This window comes from Saimiri boliviensis, chromosome 4 (genome assembly GCF_048565385.1).
Source record: "Saimiri boliviensis isolate mSaiBol1 chromosome 4, mSaiBol1.pri, whole genome shotgun sequence".
NCBI lineage: Eukaryota > Metazoa > Chordata > Mammalia > Primates > Cebidae > Saimiri > Saimiri boliviensis.
In genome coordinates this window covers 59,109,832-59,131,367 of record NC_133452.1, presented here as the reverse complement: position 1 = coordinate 59,131,367, position 21,536 = coordinate 59,109,832, and the positions used below count along the sequence as shown (strand labels likewise).

At 40.7% G+C, this 21,536-nt stretch overlaps 1 protein-coding gene across 1 annotated transcript in view; it reads right to left on the bottom strand.

The window, feature by feature from the left end:
* SLC22A16 (solute carrier family 22 member 16) overlaps positions 1-21,536 on the bottom strand; it is a 49,844-nt gene that overhangs the window by 11,304 nt on the left and 17,004 nt on the right. The window contains exons 3-6 of the mRNA XM_003935966.4: positions 12,828-12,945; positions 8,176-8,707; positions 4,023-4,150; positions 1,177-1,286 (exon numbers count right to left, since the gene is read on the bottom strand). Coding sequence (XP_003936015.1) covers positions 1,177-1,286; positions 4,023-4,150; positions 8,176-8,707; positions 12,828-12,945 — 888 coding nt within the window. The remainder of the gene's footprint in view (positions 1-1,176; positions 1,287-4,022; positions 4,151-8,175; positions 8,708-12,827; positions 12,946-21,536) is intronic.

Here is a 21,536-nt window from a genome sequence, read left to right as displayed (position 1 = left end):
AAAATCCTGAGTCTCAGTGGGGCATAGTGGCTGACACCTGTAAGACCAGCACTTTGGGAGGCTGAGGCAGGTGGATCACAAGGTCAGAAGTTTGAGACCAGCCTGATCAACATGGTGACACCGCATCTCCACTAAAAATACAAAAATTAGCCGGGCATGGTGGTGCACACCTGTAGTCCCAGCTACTCAGAAGGCTGAGGCAGGAGAATCGCTTGAACCTGGAAGGCCGAGGTTTCAGTGAGCCAAGATCATGCCACTGCCCTCAGCCTGGGTGACAGAGCGAGACGCCATCTCAAAAAGAAAAAGAAAAAAAAAAAAAAAATCCCAAGTCTCATTCTTGGATTGATCCAGCAAATCTGGTGTAAGGACCCAAGACTGATATTTTTTATGAAATGCCTCAATGACCCTGATGAGCTGCCAGGAGAGCCTCCAGATAAGGTGATCTCAGGGAGCCAATGACTGCTGGTGTTATGGGCTGAGTTGTGCCTACCAAAGGTCAAGTGTTGAAGTCTCAACCCCCAGTACTTTATGACGTAATGGCATATCTAGATAAGGTATTTAAAGAGGTGATTAAGTTAAAATGAGGCTGTTAGGGTGAGGCCCTAATCCAATATTGCTGATGTCTTATAAGAAGAGAGAGGGACAACCAGCGGTGCACACAGAGGTAGGACCCGAGCGGACACAGCAAGAGGGCGCCACCTGAAGACCATAGAGAGAGGCCTCAGGAGAATCCAAACCTGCCGACACCTTGTTCTTGGACTTCAGCCTCCAGAACTGTGAGAAAATAAATTTCTATTGTTTAAGCCACCCAGCCTGTGGTATTTTGTTACAGCAGCCCAAGCCGACTAACACAACTGGCATCAGAACATCGAGAGACACATCCTGAGAAATTAGCTTTGAGTCAATACAGAGACTCGGTGAAAGTCTATGGTACTTGAAACTTAAAATGTTTTTGGAATAATCGAGTCTTATTTCAAAATAATTTGTTTGACATCCTTGCTAATAAGGTACAAAGCCTCAGACTCAGAATTAGCATCAGCATGTCATTTTCCCATCTCAGAGATAGGTAACTTCTATGAAAAAAATCCAGCATTTACATGTAAAGGCTAAATACGATGAAACGGCACACAAGTGAAAAGATAACAGGAAAACAACCAGAAAATAATTCATCCTTACCTTACAATGGTTGGATATAGCTCAGCTGTATAAAGATAAATGAGGCCAAATGCTGCCCCAATGGCAAATTTTCCAACCATAGCTGTTGCCACACCCAAAATGTAATGTTTCTGAAAATAATTTGGCAAAAGAGATCATCACAAGTAATATTTTTAAAGGAAAATATAAAATCTTTAAAATCACTATTTAAAACATTCTATTTCCTTCAGTATTTTTTCAGAACAATGAAGAGCCATATTTTTCTGTTTAAATACATTAAACTCTACTCAAAGTCTGTAAAAGCTTTCCATCTTTATGAAATGTAGAGGAAAGTTTTAGTGTGCCTCTCCTCTCTGTCCACTTTGGAGGGTTTGAACTGTGATAAAAGCCAGGTGGGAAGACTGCTTTGGAAGGAGACACGCCCAGAATGGTGGGCACCATTCTTGCTGGTGGCACCAAGAATTTCCCCACTCCTTTTGGAACTGATCCAACAGAATGAATCAAGGAGCCCTAAAAACAATTGTGGGCCGGGCACAATGGCTCACACATGTAATCCCAGCACTTTAGGAGGCTAAAGTAGGAGAATTACTTGAGGCCAAGAGTTTTAGACCAGCCAGGGCAACAGAGCAAGACTCCATTTCTACAAAAACAAAAACAAAAAAATTAGCTGTGTGTGATGGTATATGCCTGTGGTCCCAGCTACTAGAGAAGCCAGGAGTTTGAGATTAGAGAGAGCTATAATCACAGCACTGCACTTCAGCTTGAGTGACAGAGTGAGATCTTGTCTCTATTTAATCTATTTATTAAAAAACAACAACAACAACAGCAACAACTTGTACCCTTTGTGGCAGTAATTCCTGGCTTATAAAGTATCTTCAGAAAATAATTTGAAAATGATAACCAAATTATTAGTAGAGACTTTTTGTTTGTTTGTGGCTGATACATTCTTCAACAGCAAAACCTTTATCTCCACCTCAGTTTCTATTCTCCTTCATGGGTTCCACTTCCAGAGGTAACTAACAAAGACACCTCATATTCCAAAATCTCCCTCCTCCCCCACCTGCCAGCTGGATGCTGAGACCCAGGGTCACCTTGGGGCTCACCTGTTAAGGAAGGCAGTGCCTCTGTCAGCCTGCGTCCCTGAATGACTCCATGGACCCGAACACCCACTCACCACTCCCACTTTGGCCAACCAGGCCAACCATAGAACTTTCTATGAGCAGGTGACAAACATCCTTTATGTTAAGTCACTGAGATTCTGGAATGTCTCTACTAAAGCAGCTAATGTCACCTTAATTACAATTGTGGATATTATTTGTTAATTAAATTAGTATTTGTATTGTGTTGGCATTATTGTTTGGGGAAAATTTTATTGAAGGGAAGAAATCTGTGGTTGTGGGTTAGTGCTCTATTTCTAGAAATCTCCATCAGCCTCTTTCTCATCTTCCCTATCACTGTAGAACTCAAAGGTTCTGGTATTCCCCAACTCTTCATCAACCTAAAGGCAGCTGCCAACTACCTAACTGTCCTAACTGCAAACTACTTTTTAAAAGGTGTGGATGAAGTTCCCTCAAATTGGCAGACCTCCTTGTCCTGAACAGTTTTATTGCATTGTGAGTTGTGTATCAATCACCTGGAAATTTAATTACATAAAATATTTGGCTCATCAATCCTAATCATTAAGTAAAGTGCTACTATAAAAGAAAGTCACTCGTTAGCTTAAATTACACTTCAAACCATAGGCAAAACTTAAAATGCTTTGCTCCAAATGCCAATATACTATTGCTTGGTGATTATATAATCACAGAACATTAAATAAAATATTTTAAGTACTGTTATAATGACATTTTCCAAGTCAAGAATTTAAAAACAGGTCTGATAACATCTTTTTGGGGCAGAGAGGAAGAATTTTGGATGGAAAAGGCATTTTGGGGGGATGCAGTTTGCCAAAATATAGAAATACGAAAACCATTTCAGTAGTTTCTGGGCAACTTTTCTCACTAAGAAATTGTTTTTAAAAACAAGCTCCTCGGGGTGTTTATACATACCAGACACTGGAAACCACTAATCTCCTGCAATGAAAAACAGAGTAGTGAAACTCTAAGGGTCCTGAATACCTGACTCATATCCTTCAGATGTCTCCAAGGCTGCCTCTCTCATTCAGGTTTCTGATCCCATGTCACCAACTCTGAGGGGCACATCACCTTCGACCATCCCAGAAAAAAGAGGACACACACCTGCCCTGTGCCCACTTATTACACTTACAGAAACCTGATGCACTGTGTGTTCCCTACAACTGGTACATAAAAGATGGTGGGTAAATGTTTGCCGAATTAATAAATGAGTGAATGTTTAATATGATGATGATGCTGGAAGATGTGATAGACATCCTCACACAAGATTATTGCGTTTACAAAATACATCACTGGTCATCTCTGGGAATTGGATTACGGACTTTTTATTTTTTATTTGTTGAGATGGAGTCTCACTCTGTCACCCAGGCTGGAGTAAAATGGCTTGATCACAGCTCACTGCAGCCTTAAACTCCTGAACTCAAGCCATCGTCCCACCTCAGCCTCTTGATTTGCTGGGATTATAAGTGTGAGTCACTGCACCCAGGTCGGGTTTTTTTTGTTGTTGTTGTTGTTTTTGACATTTTTCTCATTAAATTTTCTACAATTAACATATATTACTTACATAACAGAAAAAGAATTTTTTAAAGAAAACATATTTTTAAATATTATATACTCTGTCCAATTCATACTCTGAATTGACCTTCATACTTAACGGTAATAAGCTAAAATTCTTCCCATCAAACTGTCACAGTATAGGTAACCATTCCTTAAATAAAACACACAATAACTCACCTGGGGGATCACCATAATGACACCACAGGCCAGTGCACTGCAGAAAAGGGCGAAAACCAGGACTGTTCTCCTCCCGACCTTGTCCATGGCGATGCACACCAAAGTGTAGGCAGGAATTTCCACCACACCTGTCATCGAGCAAGCAGGCCCTCTATAAGGCTAGGCATCTGGCTGCACAAGGGGCCCCTGCCTTCTAACCCACCACCCAAAAGGCATGAGCAGCCCTTTCCTCACTTCTAGGAGCCTTTAGAAACTCTCTAAGGATTTCTGTGAGGCAGCGGGCCTCTCCATTTTTAAACTCACTGCAGCGAGGATAAGCATTTCCTGTGAAATGCTCTAATGCTCGTAATCCACCTGGCACCTGCAAATGGCACAAAACTGGAGCCCAAATTCCCACCAGCCCCAAATCATCTCTGGAGATAAAAACGTATTCAAAATTTTCACAGCAGAGAACTATTGAGCAGAAGCAGCCGTCTGCAAGAATACCAATGGCAACGATACTGACATGAAGAATCCACAACAGTGGCTAATATAAAACCATGCGTGTTTGTCTTTGGGAACATTTTTGTATTTATGAGATTGCCCAGTTTTTTGAGAATTTGTATCTTTGGCAAAAGTAAGAAACTATGTCATGAAGATCTAAACTTCTAGCCTACCTAAGCTTCCGCATCCACACTCCACCCTACCTGATCCACATACCATTGGCCACTCTGTTCTAGGGATACTGCACCATACCAGATTGTCATAGAGAATGGGTTTGAAGTCAAGACAGGCTCTTTCTATAAACTTGTTAGTTTGCTTCCAAAAAAAAGAGTAGGCCGGGTGCGGTGGGTCAAGCCTGTAATCCCAGCACTTTGGGAGGCCGAGGAGGGTGGATCATGAGGTCAAGAGATCGAGACCATCCTGGTAAACGTGGTGAAACCCCATCTCTACTAAAAATACATAAAAAATTAGCTGGGCATGGTGGTGCGTGCCTGTAATCCCAGCTACTCAGGAGGCGGAAGCAGGAGAATTGCCTGAACCCAGGAGGCAGAGGTTGCAGTGAGCCAAGATAGCACCATCGCACTCCAGTCTGGGTAACAAGAGCGAAACTCCGTCTCAAAAAAAAAAAAAGAGTAAATCTTTTTTCTTAAAACGACTTCTCTCATAATTCCTGTTGAGCTATAACAAACAAAACAGATGTGTCTGCTGAGGAAATCAAAAAGAAAGCCAGATGTGTCATCAGAGTGCTTTTGAGAAGGCACAATACCTATGTATAAAAATTTAGAAGCAAGCTGTTTTGAGGATAATATAAAAATACAGGCAGCCTACACAGAAATAACCAGGAGTTAAGACTAGATGGATAAAAAGAGGTTTGTAATATTTCTCTCACATTTTAGTTCAAATTTGGTTTATACTAGGAGTCACATCTCAAGCTATCAAAAGCGATCTACCCTGCCATTGAAATGAAAGAAATATTACGACACAAATTATAGTTGCATGTATTTAAAAGTTATTTTGCCAACTAAAATTTCTAAATTAAGGACATCTAAAGGTTGAGAGATAGCCAGATAGCCAAGGTATATTAAATTTTAAAAGGGAAGCAACTTACAAAGAACAATATATAGTGAGTGATCTCATTTGTGTTAAAATATAAAACATTTATATGCACAAGTATATGGAAATGCATAGAAATAGATCTAATTAGCACGGGACTTTTGGCCTGCTTCGTTTTCGACCTGGGCCAGTTCACCCCTTCTTAGGCAACCTGGTGGTCACCCGATTCTGGGAGGTCACCATATTGATGCTGAAGTTAGTGCAGACACCCAATTGGCATAGCGCACTACAGCCCAGAACTCCTGAGCTCAAGCCATCCCCCTACCTCAGCCTTCTGAGTAGCTGGGACTATAGGCACGTGCCACCATGTCTGGCACAAATGCATAGAAATAGATCTGGAAGGGTACAAGAAAACATTATAGAAGTCACCCCTGGGAAGAATTCTAGGCTGAGGACGGGTATGCAGGAGGTGAGCAAGGAGAGAAGGCAGAAATGGAGCGACTAAATTCTTCTGACGCATTTTTTTTCAAACGGAAAAATACAAGGATTCTTCAAAAAGGTCATGGATGTCCTGATGCTGGATTACACATGGATTATGGCTGTAATCCCAGTAATTTGGGAGGCTGAGATGGGCAGATCACCTGAGGTTAGGAGTTTGAGACCAGCCTGGCCAACACGGTGAAACCCTGTCTTTACAAAAATACAAAAATTAACGAGGCATGGTGGCGTGCACCTGTAAATCCCAGCTACTTGGAAGGCTGAGACAGGAGAATTGCTTGAACCCAGGAGGCAGAGGCTGCAGTGAGCTGAGATAGCACCACTGCACTCCAGCCTGAGTGACAGAGCAAGACTCTGTCTCAAAAAAAAAAAAAAAAATTTCATGAAAAGTGCAAATTATGAAAAACCTATGCATTGCTTTTTAGGATTTTTTTCTGCACCAAAAGAAACTTGTACTAACTCCTTAGAACATGTCTGGAGAGGAGCTAGTTTGAGGCACTGAGAAGAAGAAGATACCAGTTTGAAAAGAGCTCCCACTAGAGCAACATGGATTCTCCTAAAATTGAAGCAAGAACAAACATCGAATTTCTGGTGAAGGTTGGGTGGAAGAATGGTGAAATCATTGATGCTTTATGAAAAGTTTATGAGCACAATGCCCCAAATAAATCATCAGTTTACAAATGGAGAACTTATTTTAAGAAAGAACAAGACGATATTGAAGATGAAGCCCACAGTGGCAGAGCAACCACATCGAAGAAAAAAATACATCTTGTTGATGCCCGAATTGACAAGGACTGAGGCTAACAGCAGAAGCAATAGCCAATACCATAGACACCTTAATTAGTCTGGCTTACAGAATTCTGACCGAAAAATTAAAGTTGAGCAAACTTTCCACACAATGGGTACCAAAACAGTTGTGCCCAGATCAGCTGCAAAGGGCAGAACTTTCATTGGAAATTTTAAACAAGTGGGATCAAGGCCCTGAAGAATTTCTTGGAAGAACTTTAACAGGAGATGAAACACGATTTTACCTGTGTGTTCCTGAAGACAAAGCTCAGCCAAAGCAATGGCTACCAAGGGGTGGCTGTGGTCCAGGCAAAGCAAAAGTGGACCAGTCGAGAGCAAAGGTCATGGCAACGTTTTTTGGGGATGCTCAAGGCATTTTGCTTGTTAACTTTCTAGAAGGCCAAAGAATGAAAATATCTGCTTATGATAAGAGTGTTTTGAGAAAGTTAGCCGAAGCTTTTGTAGAAAAATGCCTGGGAAAACATCACCAGGGAGTCCTTCTCCTCCATGACAATGGTCCCGCTCATCCCTCTCATCAATTTTGCAAGAGTTTTAATGGGAAAGCACCCGGCAGCCACCTTACAGTTCTCATGGTGGCTCCTTCTGACTTCTTTCTGTTTCCTAATCTTAAAAAACCTGTACGTGGCACCCATTTTTCTTCAGTTAATAGTGTAAAAAAGACGGCATTGACATAGGTGCATTCTCAGGACCCTGAGTTCTTTAGGGGTGGACTAAATGGCTGGTGTCTTACAAAAGTATCTTGACCTTGACGGCAATCACGTTGAGAAAGTTTGTATTTTACATTTTTATCTTTTAATTCCATTTTTCTATGAACTTGTTGAAGTCCCCTCATATGTACAGGTGTTATAACACTAAGAGATACTATAAGAATATGGCTGGGTGCGGTGGCTCGAGCCTGTAATCCCAGCACTTTGGGAGGCCGAGGCGGGTGGATCACGAGGTCGAGAGATCGAGACCATCCTGGTCAACATGGTGAAACCCCGTCTCTACTAAAAATACAAAAAAATTAGCTGGGCATGGTGGCGCGTGCCTGTAATCCCAGCTACTCAGGAGGCTGAGGCAGGAGAATTGCTTGAACCCAGGAGGCGGAGGTTGCAGTGAGCCGAGATCGCGCCATTGCACTCCAGCCTGGGTAACAAGAGCGAAACTCCATTTCAAAAAAAAAAAAAAAAGAATATGGTTGGCAGTATTGCTCTTGGTTTTAAAAGGCCTATTAAAAACATACTCTTTTTCTCAAATTCACACAGAAACACACATAAATGGTAGAAATCTCACTTCACTGCAAAATTTAAATACACTTTTAACTACTTACCCAGGAGGAAGAGGTTTAAGTATTCATTGCCTCCTAAATTAATAGAATTCAAGGAGAAGGAGTAGAATCCCAAACTCCCCGTGAACCAGATTAGCCAAACGGTAAGTGTCCTTGTCGCAATGCTCCAGTTATAAAACAGATATGATAGGTTGTGCTTCTGAACTTCAGTGGGGCTATTACCAACAGGACCTTGTAGGTCCAGCGATAAAAGTTCCGACAGTTTACAGGAGCTGGTCCTGTTCCACTTGGCTATGATGTCAACTATTTTTTGTGCCTCTTCATATCGTCCCTCTGAGAGAAGCCAAAAAGGTGTCTCTGGGAGCACCCAACAGCACAGGATAAAGGGGACAGTCACTGTGGAGAGGATCATCTGGTAAAGCCACCAGGTCCTGACCAAGTAGCCTGTCAAAGCCACCAGCAGGGTTCCAACTGCAAAAAAGGTGTGCATATGGACAGACGCCCAAGTCCGATACTTCATGCCAATGAATTCCATCACATAGACAAACCCCACCACGAGATAACCACTTGCAACCTGAAAAACAAAGAATAGGGATCTATATAACTATCGAGGTGTCTGACCCCACTGCAAATCACATATTGGCAAAAAAAGATGACAAAGATTTGCTTTCTGAAACCCACATCACATGCATAAAATGACGTTTAATCCAATCTAACGTTTTCCTTCTCATAGGTCCTTTCAACCTCCCTCCTCCTCCCCACCCCAAAGAGCAAAACTTGATAGATTATTTATAATATAAATGGAAGACACTGCCTTTCATGTCATCTAAACATTCCATTATAATGTTGATGGATTTCTCCGTTCCTTGTAAATGAGCACATCAAGTTATCTGTATCCAGGAGGTCCTTACTGTTAAATCTTAATTGCTAAATGGAGACAAAAAAAATTTACACTAACTGGTGGCAAGAAAAACAGATTTAATTAAAACTTTGTTTTGACAGACCAAAAAATAGACACATTTTAGACTTCATGAAAATTGAAACTTCTGTGCATCAAAGAACATGATCAACTGAAAAGGCAACCTACAGAACTGAGTAAAATATTTGCAAATCAAATATTTGATAAGGGATTTGATGGAGAACGCCGAAAACCCAACAACAACAAAAATACAAGCAATCCAATTCAAAAATGGGAAAAGGCTTTGAATAGGCATTTTTAGAAGAAATAAAAATGTTTACCAATCATTGAGAAATGCAAATCAAAGCTACAAAGAGATATCACTTCATACCCATTAGGGTGGCTAATTAAAAAAAAAAAATTAACAAGTTTTAGTGGGAACGTAGAGAAACTAGAATCCATGTGTCATGTGTGATTGGAATGTATAATGATACAGGCTCTAGGAAAAACAGTATGGAAAAAAAGTCCTTAAAAAACAATTACGGCATGATCCAGCAATTCCACCTTTGAGTATATGCCCAAAGGGATTGGAAGTGGGGCCTGGAAGAGAGATTTCTCCATGCTTGCTCATAGCATTATTCACAATAGCTAAAGTATGGAAGCAACCCCCAAGTGTCTGTCTACAGATGAACAGATAAGAAAAGTGTAGTCTATGCATACAATGAGTATTATGCTAAGTGAAATAAATCGGTCACAAAAAGACAAATATCGTATGATTCCACTTTTATGAGGTACTGAGAGTGGCCAAACTCATAGAGGCAGAATGTAGAATGGTGGTTGTCAGGGGCTAGGGAGACAGGGAATAGAGAATTATGATTTAATGGACAGAGTTTCTGTTTTGCAAGATGAAAGGGTTCTGAAGATGTACGGTGGTGATAATTGCACAACAATATGAATGCACTTAATATCACTGAACTGTACGCTTAAAATGGTTAAGATGATAAATTGTGTGTTATATGTACTTTACCACATTAAGGAAAACCGGGCAAGAACTTTAGTTTGAAAATATGTCTATCTTAAATTAAAATTAGATTACAATATGTGATTTGAATATAATATGTGATCATTCTTGGAATAAACAAAGAATGAGTCCAATGTGGTTTTTTTGGGAGGAAAGGGCTAAAAATTTTTTCTACTAAATTATTTCACATTTGACTTCAACACAAATCATAAAGTTAATTTTTGTAAAATTATTCAAGAGCACCACTGATTTCCCCAAAGGCTTCTCCTAATCATTAGATATTTGAAGCATACTCTTTCAAAGGCTCATCATGTGATTATCCTTGCAGATGTTAATTTCTTCAAAAGTTAATAGGTCTATCTCTGCCAGAGGTTGTGGGTAGGATTCAGGCAGTGTTCCCTCACTGCTTTTAAAGACTTTTTGTAAACACACATCCCTCATAATATCTGCAATTTCATCTTGCATCAGAAAGTCACAAAGAGGCTGGCCTACAAGGGTATTCCTGCTGTCAGAAAAGTTGACACTAGCAGAAGGCAGGGAGGTACTCAATGAAGCGCTGATTAGGAGAACTACTGTACTCATAATCAGTTTAACATTTTTGTGACATCAGCTTCTATTTCCCTGTGCAACTTTGTAATGGCAAGACTCAGATCACTAGGACCCTAAATCCAAGAATCCAGGTCGCTTTTGGTAAGTGCTGCTGTTAGAGTAAATAAAGATTGTGATAATTTTCAAATACTATAAATTTCCCAGTTAAATTAAGCTGTAATATTTGTCCCTGTCAGGTTTTTCAATGCTGATTATTTCTCGTGTGTCAGCTACAACTTCCTCTGTCGTTGGATTCAGAAAATTTATATACAAATATCTAACTCCAAAACACGCTGTGACTCCACTCACACCCATCCCTACCACTGATAATACTCTACTCCTCACATCTTCTCTGACTCCAGCCCCTCATAGCAGCCAGGATCCCTGGAACCCTCTCTGTGGATTGCCATTGCCTTTAGGAGATAGAGAAAAATACCGACAATCCTAAAGGTACCACCCAACCGCCTCGACCCTTTCAGCCTCATCAATGCATCCCTCCTCCTCTCTATTCTCCAGACATTCTGATTTTTAACTCTTTCTCATCTCAGGGCCCTTTCATCTGCTTCTATCTTTGCTGAAATCTTCTCTCACCCACCCCTCACAATGAAAAAGTCCTTGACCCTCCAGACTCACTGCTGTTATGCCCTCACTGTCAACATTTTATTCATTTTTGAAGATGGCTGATCAACATCTTGCCTTTCCTACTAGACTTATTGAGACAGCTGGGTTCGGTTTACTTAGGATTACACTCTGTAGACAGATCAACAAATGCATTGAGTAAATGAATCTGCCTGCATCTCCCGTACTCAGACTTTGACCGCAAACCAATTTCCCATGAACATCAAAGGACATTGTCGCAAAAAATTAAGGCCACATTTCACAGATGTATTCTACGGGTTTGTGGTCTTGTTTCCTTGGCTCTAGAAACCAAAGCAGGGTATTTTGCAAGACTGAAACAGATATTTTCAGAAATATCCTCTTACGTCTTCCAAAAGATGACCTTTATACTTTCTCAGTATCTGTGTCTCCATGGAACCTTCAGTCCCGCCAGAAGGTCTCTCTCATAAAATCTCACCCTACAGTCCCAGAGTTACGTCCTCAGTGGAAGCAGAATTACTGGCTGCTATCTTGTATTTAAAACTCTCTACAGTCTCAAAGATATGTATTTACTTTTTGATGAGGTACAGCACCTTCAATTCTCCTAGATTTATTTTTATTCATCTTCCTTATTCTTGGCCATCTGTATGGTTTGCTAGGAACCCTTTCCATACATTAATAAAGACTCCCAAACTGACACCCCATCTTGTTCTCTGAGGGGGTGCAGGGAGATTTAAGTCCTTTGCTTCTCTCTGGACCCTTAGACCATCCAAGCTGGTGCTTTGCGGTTAGGAAGATCACAAGTGCCTCCGCCAGGTGGAAACTTCCCTCTATTATTCTTGATCAGTGATTTGCAATTGAAAATCACTGCTGCTGTTGTTGGACAGTTGGAAATCTGTCTGGAAGCCTCACTGAGCATGGAAACAGCTTCCTTGCTCGCTGGTCCATTTCTAATAACGGTCAACGTTATAACCAGGGGTGGTACTAGGGTTGTTGACACTTGATCTCACTGAATCCTGAGAAGAAGAAGAATAAACAGGGATTCTTTTCTACAGTTTACAGACTACAACCTAAGGTTCAAAGATGATAACGAGTGTGCTCAAGGTCATGCAACGAACAAAGCAATATACGACAGAGCTGGTGTTCAAACTCATGCCCTTTCCACTACACCCCCATTCCTGCTAACATAAGGGCCTAATGCCTTCCTGTTTTCATTCTTCCTGCACATTATACAAGTGACTTTACCCACACACCTTAACTGTGTGTCTGCTCCTGTGAACAGGCCCTGACTAGACCAATATAATTGTTCAGAAATAAAATAATGCCTTAGTAATTGTGAGATGTGGGCCACGTGCCAGACACAGAGGCAAACACAAAGTTTCTGCCTAGCCAGCAGCAATTTTTCATTTTAATGAGTTCCATTCTAAACATAAGGCATTGATATTCCGTAGACAGACTTCCGCAGTGGAGTGGACAAAGATTAGGCCTTGATCTCGCTCACTAGATCTTAAATGAGCAAAATGAAGAGAGTTAAGGTTTTCTATGGAAATACTGCAGCAGAATTAAGCAGGTAAAAAAACAACAACTCACCATGGCAAGAAAAAAGCGTGCGGCCATGAAGGTGTAATAATCAGCTGCAAACGCCGCCGCTATTCCAAACAAAAACATGCCACTGCTTGTGGCCCACAAGACCACCCGGCGTCCTAGCCTGAAAAATAAGGGCCACACATTGGAAGAGGCAAGGTAGCATTGTAACCGTTCAAACATTCACTCCAATTCATGAAAGGTAGGTGTTACCTATATACCTTGAATAGCTTAGGTATTGATTGTTTTTCTTTTATTTTGAGCAAACCATAAGTTCCATGGCTTCTTTAAAAGACCAGCTGTTCAGTGGAGAGGCCTTTACCTCAGCTGCTAATATACATACCTGGTCACTCTGAGTCATTCCCGCAGTACCCCTTAACCTGGGGCTGGGGGAAGAGAGGGGAGAATCCGTCCTCTCGCTTCCAAGACTTTGGCTCTCTGTTGGATCCTCTTCTCTGCCAGGCTGGCTCTGTTCACCAAGGTTATGACAGCTCTTGCCAAGCCCCCCAAAAAACAGAGGTCTTGCTTCTAGAATAATGTGCTTATTTGCCCTATTTTTCCATAATTGAAAGAGGCATTTCTTTGTCTGAAAAACAAATAATATTTCTTTTTTTTCCTGACACGGAGTCTTGCTCTGTCACCAGTGGAGCACAGTGGCACAGTCTCGGCTCACTGCAACCTCCGCCTCCGGGGTTCAAGCGATTCTTCCGCCTCAGCCTCCCAAACAGCTGGGACTACAAGCGCATGTCAAATGCCCGGCTAATTTTTGTATTTTTGGTAGAGACGGGGTTTCACCTGGATTTTAAAAATTGTGATATAATTCAAATGCCATAAAATTCAACCTTTTAAAGTAGACAATTTGGTGGTTTTTCGTATATTCGCAAGATTGTGCAGCCATCATCATGCTTTAATTCCAGGACATACTCATCACTCCCAAAAGAAACTCTGTACCCAGGAGCCACCACTCCCCATTCCCTGCTCCCTCCAGTTCCTGACAACCACTCATCTACCTACTGTCTCCCTAGATTTGCCTGTTCTGGACATTTCCCATAAATAGAGTCAAACAATATGTGGCCTTTTGTGTCTGGCTTCTCTTACCTAGCGTGATGTTTTCAGGTTCATCTGCATAGTGCCATGTATGAGTCCTTCATTCATTTTCTATATCTGAGTAGCACCATTATATGGATATTCTCTCCAAATAGCATTTTGCAATCTTAGTATGGATTGTGCCTCTTCCCACCTCCTCCGAAACCCATCACTTCTTTTTCCTTTATTTTTTCCCTCTCTTTTGACTTCTTCCTTTCAGTTTTAGTCTCCTCCAACCAAAGACAAGAACCTTCTCTTGACCCCACTGCTCCTCTGGCCACCTTGCGTTTCCTCCCTTGACAGACTTCTCAGAAGAGGGTATCTCCTTTTTCAGCTCCTACTTGTTTCCTCCGCCAGTGATGACCAGGTGCAACCAGCTTTTCTGAGCTCACTTTGCAGTCGCCAGGGACCTTCACATTGCCTCTTCTGGTCCTTTCTGCCTGTCTTCCCTGGTGCCACTGACCATGCCTACTCATCAGGCTCCTGCTGTCCCTTGGCTTGCAAAACATCCCTCTCTCCTGGTTCCGCTTGTACCTCCCTGATGACTGACCTGCCTCAATGCTGGTACTCCCTAAAGTCCTCTGCGGCACACACTGCCCTTGTGATTTCATCTACTTCCCTGCCTCTGACTCCTAAGTATGGGCTATTAACTCCCACTCACCACCCGGCCCCAGTTGTTCTCCACTGTAAGGTCCCGCCGAGCTGCGATCTCTTATTGCTGTTATAAGGTATTAACTTCGAATACGTCTTCCCTTTGTTATTCTTAGTATAGGGATAGGACAAGCTCATTGGAATATATCCAAACGTATTCCCCTCTCTTCTAAAGCTGCTCTCTCCCTAGTATTTCCTGAATTGGTTAGCAAAATCCCCTTCCATCAGGCTTCTAAACCTTAATACGTTCCTCCACTTCCTCCTGCATATTGGTCATCAAATTTTTTTTTTTTTTTTTTTTTTTGAGACGGAGTTTCGCTCTTGTTACCCAGGCTGGAGTGCAATGGCGCGATCTCGGCTCACCACAACCTCCGCCTCCTGGTCTCAGGCAATTCTCCTGCCTCAGCCTCCTGAGTAGCTGGGATTACAGGCACGTGCCACCACGCCCAGCTAGTTTTATTGTATTTTTAGTAGAGACGGGGTTTCACCATGTTGACCAGGATGGTCTCGATCTTTCGACCTCGTGATCCACCCGCCTCGGCCTAGCAAAGTGCTGGGATTACAGGCTTGAGCCACCGCGCCCGGCGGTCATCAAATTTTGTCAGTTTAGAAATGCCTCCCAAATAATGGCTTCATCTTTTCCTCCCTGCTTTTCCCACTTTCACTCAAGTCTTCACCATTTCTTACATCATTCATCCCAATAGCTCCGCAGCTGATCTTCCTAACCTCACACCAGTATACCTCGCACACTTCCTAAAACTAAAATAATCCCCATTGTGGTTTTGTCTCTTGTCATTTCCTTGAACAATCGGCCCTCCTGTACCTCGGCCACATGGACTTTCCCACAATTCTCCGAACATGCCAGGCTGTTGCATGATACAAAGCTCTTCCTTTCCCTTGGGGCCTTCTCCATCTGACAACTGCCATTGATCATCATTTGGAGTCTCATAGCAGAAATTCAGAAACAGTGTGATGCAGTAGCTGGGGATGCTGGCCTGGGCTCACATCCCAGCTCCATCTCTTATTTTCCATGTGAACTTTCTATGCTTCCTATTTTCCTTATTGGCTAAAAGAAAAGGTGGGGGCGGGGGGGGGGCGGAGATGGGCAATAGTGTCTATCTCACAGACTTCCTTAAATAATTAAATGAGATGATATATAAGACATTTAAAGTAGTACCTAGTGTGTAAGTAAATTGTCCATAAATGAGAGTTTTTTTTATTATTTTAAAAGCATTTACTGGCTGGGCACAGTGGTTCATGCCTGTAATCCCAGCACTTTGGGAGGCCAAGGCAGGCAGATCACTTGAGGTCAGGAGTTCAAGACCAGTCCAACCAACATGGTAAAAGCCCTTCTCTACTAAAAATGCAAAAATTAGCCAGGCATGGTGGCACATGCCTGTAGTCCCAGGTACTCAGGAGGCTGAAGAAGGAGAATCACTTGAACCTGGAAGGCAGAGGTTGCAGTGACCCAAGATTGTATCACTGCACTCCAACCTGGGCAACAGAGCCAGACTTCTTCTCAAAAAAAAAAAAAATTACCACATTTCATTGAAATTATCTGTTTAATAGTCTATATTATTCACTGTTTGCTCCTTAAGTATGGGATCAGATCTTATTACTTTGCTTTTCTTATTATAATATTTTATACATATATAACAATGCATAAAATATGTACCATTTCAAGAATAATAAAAATCAAATGCCTAGAAATCACAACCCAAGGCAAGAAAGAGATGATTGACAGCCCCCTGTTAGCTTCTTGTACCTCTCTTTATGACTGCAAATCCCTTGCCCTTTCTAGGAGGAAACATTTTTCTAATTTTCGTGATAACCCCTTGTTTTTTGTTTCATTTTACCATTTTATAAGCAATGCTAAACAGTACAGGTTACTGTTTATAAACAGCAAAGGTTAGTTTTGCAATCTGATTTTAAATTTTCTATAACAGGATAACACCACAGGTGTTATTTTATGACTTGCTTCTTTCGCCAAACATTATGTTTAGGAGATTCATCTATGTGGTTTCATGCAGCTGTGGCTCATTCATTTTCATGGACACATATCCTACTGTAAGAATATATTATAATACATGTGTCCATGAGATGATTGAAGAACACCCGGGTTGTTCAAAGTGCAGGGCTGTTAGGAACAATGCCAGGGGAACACTTTTATCCATGTACCTCTGTGGACCTGTGCTGGAGCAGCTCAAGGTATGTGCCCCAGAACGTGTGGCTGTGCACATCACCAACTCTATATGATACCAGATCAGTCTTCAAGGTTATCTCAATTTGCATGCACACCAGCAGGATGAGAGATCCTATTACTCCATATCCTCGCCAACACTTAGTATTACAAGACTTTGACAACTGGTCAAAAATAAATGGTGTGATTACACATCACTGACAGTTCATCTTTTCATTAGCCATTTGGATTTTCTCTTTTATGAAGTGAATTCAAATCTTTTTCCCATTTTTCTATTGGGTTGCCTTTTTCCCACTGATGTAAGTAAAAATCCTTTGATTATTCTGGACACTAATAATTTAGCTATAGGCAAAGCAAATGTTTTCTATCTCTTGTGTGCACACATTCACATCTTTCCTCTTTTAATGGTGTCTTTTGATGAACACAAATTCTTGTAATGAAGTCAAATTTATCCATCTTTTCTTTCATGGTCAATGCTTTTTGTTTTTTTAAAAAAACATCCTTTCTTCCATTAGGTTCTGAAAATATTCTCCTAAATTATCTTCCTAAAGCTTTGTAGTTTTTCTTTTCACATATGCACTCTCAGTCCTTCTGGAACTGCTATTGTGCTGTAAAATTTGAGAAAATTAATCCAATTATATTTCCTTCTTTATGGCTAGACATCTGTCCCAGCCCCACTTACTGCTTGATCCTTTCCTTGCTAATATACAATGCTTTATGTGTTTATACTTATGTCTATGAATGCACAAGTCTATTCCAGGAGCCTCTAAGGGAGCCTTAATCTGTTTGTCTAGTAATATATCTATTTACTTGAATGATTTGATTTTTTTTTTTTTTTTTTTTTGAGACAGAGTTTCGCTCTTGTTACCCAGGCTGGAGTGCAATGGCACGATCTCGGCTCACCGCAACCTCCGCCTCCTGGGTTCAGGCAATTCTCCTGCCTCAGCCTCCTGAGTAGCTGGTATTACAGGCACGTGCCACCATGCCCAGCTAATTTTTTGTATTTTTAGTAGAGACGGGGTTTCACTATGTTGACCGGGATGGTCTCGATCTCTTGACCTCGTGATCCACCCGCCTCGGTCTCCCAAAGTGCTGGGATTACAGGCTTGAGCCACCACGCCCGGCGAATGATTTGATTCTTAAAGTTTATAATTTTCTCCACAGAAGGCCTTATTCACTTTTTGTTATATTTATTCATTTATATTTCATATTTTTAGGCTTAAATTTTATATTTGTTAATGGTATATAGAAATGTAATTTTAAATGCTCATTAATTCTAATAAGTCATATGTAGGACTTTTTTCAAACAGAATTGTAATGACTACAAATAATGACTTTTTATTCCTCCTTCCCAATCATTATTCCTTTCTTGCATCCTTTCCTTCTCCCTTTTTCTCTCTCTTTTTCCTTATAGCACTGGCTAGACTCTCCAGTACAATGCTAAGTAGAAGACATGTTTCATACATCCTTGTCTGCTCCTAATCTCAAAGAAAAGCTTTTAACATTTCACAATTAAGAGCTGGGTACAGTGGTACATGCCTGTAATCCCAGCTACTTGGGAGGGTTAAGGCAAGAGAACTGCATAGCTCAGGAGTTCAAGACCAGCCTAGGCAAAATAGCAAGACCCTGTCTCTTAAAAAAAAAAAAAAAAAAAAAAAAAGAGGCCGGGTGCGGTGGCTCAAGCCTGTAATCCCAGCACTTTGGGAGGCCGAGGCGGGTGGATCACGAGGTCAAGAGATCGAGACCATCCTGGTCAACACGGTGAAACCCCGTCTCCACTAAAAATACAAATATTAGCTGGGCATGGTGGCGCGTGCCTGTAATTCCAGCTACTCAGGAGGCTGAGGCAGGAGAATTGCCTGAACCCAGGAGGTGGAGGTTGCGGTGAGCTGAGATCGCACCATTGCACTCCAGTCTGGGTAACAAGAGCGAAACTCCATCTAAAAATAAAATAAATAAAATAAAAAATAAAAAAAAAGAAAGAAAGAAAGGAGGGAGGGAGGGAGGGAGGGAAGGAAGGCAGGAAGGAATGGAAAGAAAAAGAAAGAAAGAAAGGAAGGAAGAAAGAAAGAAAAATATTTTAAATGTCACAATTGTGGCAAACCTTATTGCAGAAACCTTTTATCAGGTTAAAGGCACTCTTCTATTTTTAGTTTTTATCATGAGTGGATTTTGAAATTCAGCAAATGCTTTTCCTATATGTATTGAGTTGATGGTATGAATTTTGTCTTCTAATACGTTAATGTGGTAAATTCTATTGATTAGTTTCTAATATTAAATACATTTCAGACCTTTTCCTTTTTCAGCCTCCATGAATTTTATGCTCTCATATATCCCACCTCATTGTCTCTCTAAGCTTTAATATTGATAACTTTTTCTAAGTTATCATCCATTTCATGAATTCTTTTTGTAGCTGTGTATAGCAGGTTGTTAAAATTATCCAGGAGATTTGTTATTCACTTATTTCACTTTTTATTTCTACGTATCCTAGGTATTCTTCAATTTTGTGTCAGTTTTAATACAATGTCCAGTTTTTATCAATATTTTCAAGCTTGTCTCCTATTTCTTTAAAAATATGAAGTGTGGTTATTTTATTATTTGTGCCTGATCATTCTAGTATTTAAAGTCTTTGTGCAGAAGTCTGCTTCTGCTGCCAACTGTTTTGTTGATTCTCATGCATGGTGCCTTTTAATCATGTGTTTTGGTTTTCGCTAAGCTACTTATTCACCTTGAAAAACAATTTATGAGAATCCTCTCATAAATTACAACTTTCAAAGTAAACCTTACTGTAGAAACCTCTTATCAGGTTAAAGGCATTCTCCTATATTAAGTTTTTATCATGAATGAATTTTGAAATTCATCACATGCTTTTCCTACATGTATTGAGTTGATCATATGATTTTTGTCCTCTAGTATGTTAATGTGGGCCCAAGATGAGGGTAAACAAAGGGCATTGAATTTTATTTCACACTAAGTTTATACATTAATCTGTGCTATTTAAGTGATGCTGGCAAAAACACAAAATGGTTGGGTCAGAGATGAAGAACTGCATTACTTCATTAGCAAGCAGTAGGGCAGCAGCATCTTTGTGATGGCTCCTCTGAGCCCCAGGTCCCACAATGAACCCAGATGACACTTCGTGTATAGTGGGTTCAATTAGAGAGGAGGAAGACTGGGTGTGGGGAATCCACTGGTTTTGTAGCAAGCAGTTAGGAAGCCTACTCTTTGTGGCAGAGAAGGGATATTATCTCATCTTTTATAGCCACATTATTTATGTGGCTATAAAGGAATACCTGAGACTGAATAATTGATGAAGAAAAGAAGTTTATTTAGCTCACAGTTCTGCAGGCTGAGAAGTTCAAGGGCACTGGTTTCTCACAAGGGCTCTCATGCTGGTCACAAGATGGCAGAAAAGGTCAAAGGTGAATCAGACACATGTAAAGAGAGAGAAAACTGAGGGGCATCCTCACTTTAAAACACCCTATTCTTACAGGAACTAATAAATTCCTGTGAGAATTAATCCAGTCTTGTGACAGCAAGAACTCATTCACTCACTGCCATGAGAACAGCACCAAATCATCAGTGATTCGCCCCCATAGCCCAAACACCTCCCACTAGGCCTCACCTCCCAACACCCCAACGCCGGGGATCAGATTTCAACATGAGCCTTGGTGGAATAGACAAATCATATGTAAACCATCGCACTCACCTTTTAAGGTACTGGCTGCATAGACAACTCTGAGAAACTGGCCCACGTAAAAAAGTGGTCAGGGACTTGCCATCTTGGCACATCCAGCAAGAAGTGTAGAAGACTACAAAAAGTGTAAAGAGGCTGTCTGTCTCAACAAGCTCTGCTGTGAGAATACAGACTCTGGGAGTCATGAACCATGTCAAACCAATTTTTTAGCTTAAGATTTTTCTGGAACTCCCAAGTCATGTTAATTCAAGCTACACAGCCAAATGAATACCAGTTAATGGTTTACAACTTCTCAAGGACTTTAAAAAATATATGTCATGGCTGCTCTGCCTATGGAGTAGCCATTCTTTATTACTTTACTTTCTTAATAAAGTTGCTTTCACTAGTATATATACATATTTCACTGAAATAGATATATATAATTTCACTAATATATATTTATATATTATAATCTATATATACTGCATTTATCAAAGTGACTGTAAGTATTCAATATATGTCTATATAACTATACCAAGTTCAGACAAAGGAACTAAATTTATTTTCGGTAAACATATTTTGTACTCTGACCTTGTTATAAGCATTATTTATATTCCACTTTTGTCATACAGCAAATGTATTTTAGTACATTACATACATGTAATTGCAAATACTTTGAGTTTCGAGAGTCAAGCAGTGAACACATTTCAACAGAAAAGGCTCAAGTGATAATTTGTATAACAGCTTGCTGAATGAAAACAGTAATACCTAGCACCTTTGAACATACTATGAGACGTATGGCCCTGCCCATGACAAAGCTGTGTAACTTTTCTTTTGACATGTTTATCAGCCCCATTAGACTGGTATACCTCAAGGGCAGGGATTTCCGACCTAAGCTATTGTCTTTAGGTCCTCAGTGCCCACCATCTGCCTGTAAAATCCACAACTGTCAAGACCAAATAAGTTCATCTCTGTGCTTTGATGTGGTCCATGTTCATACAGAGACAAGCTTTGCTTTATTTTAAGAATTATATATTCATTTTAATGTAAATTTTTAAAAAGTATGGCCATGTTATGCTTTGAATGATAGTATTCCCTCCAA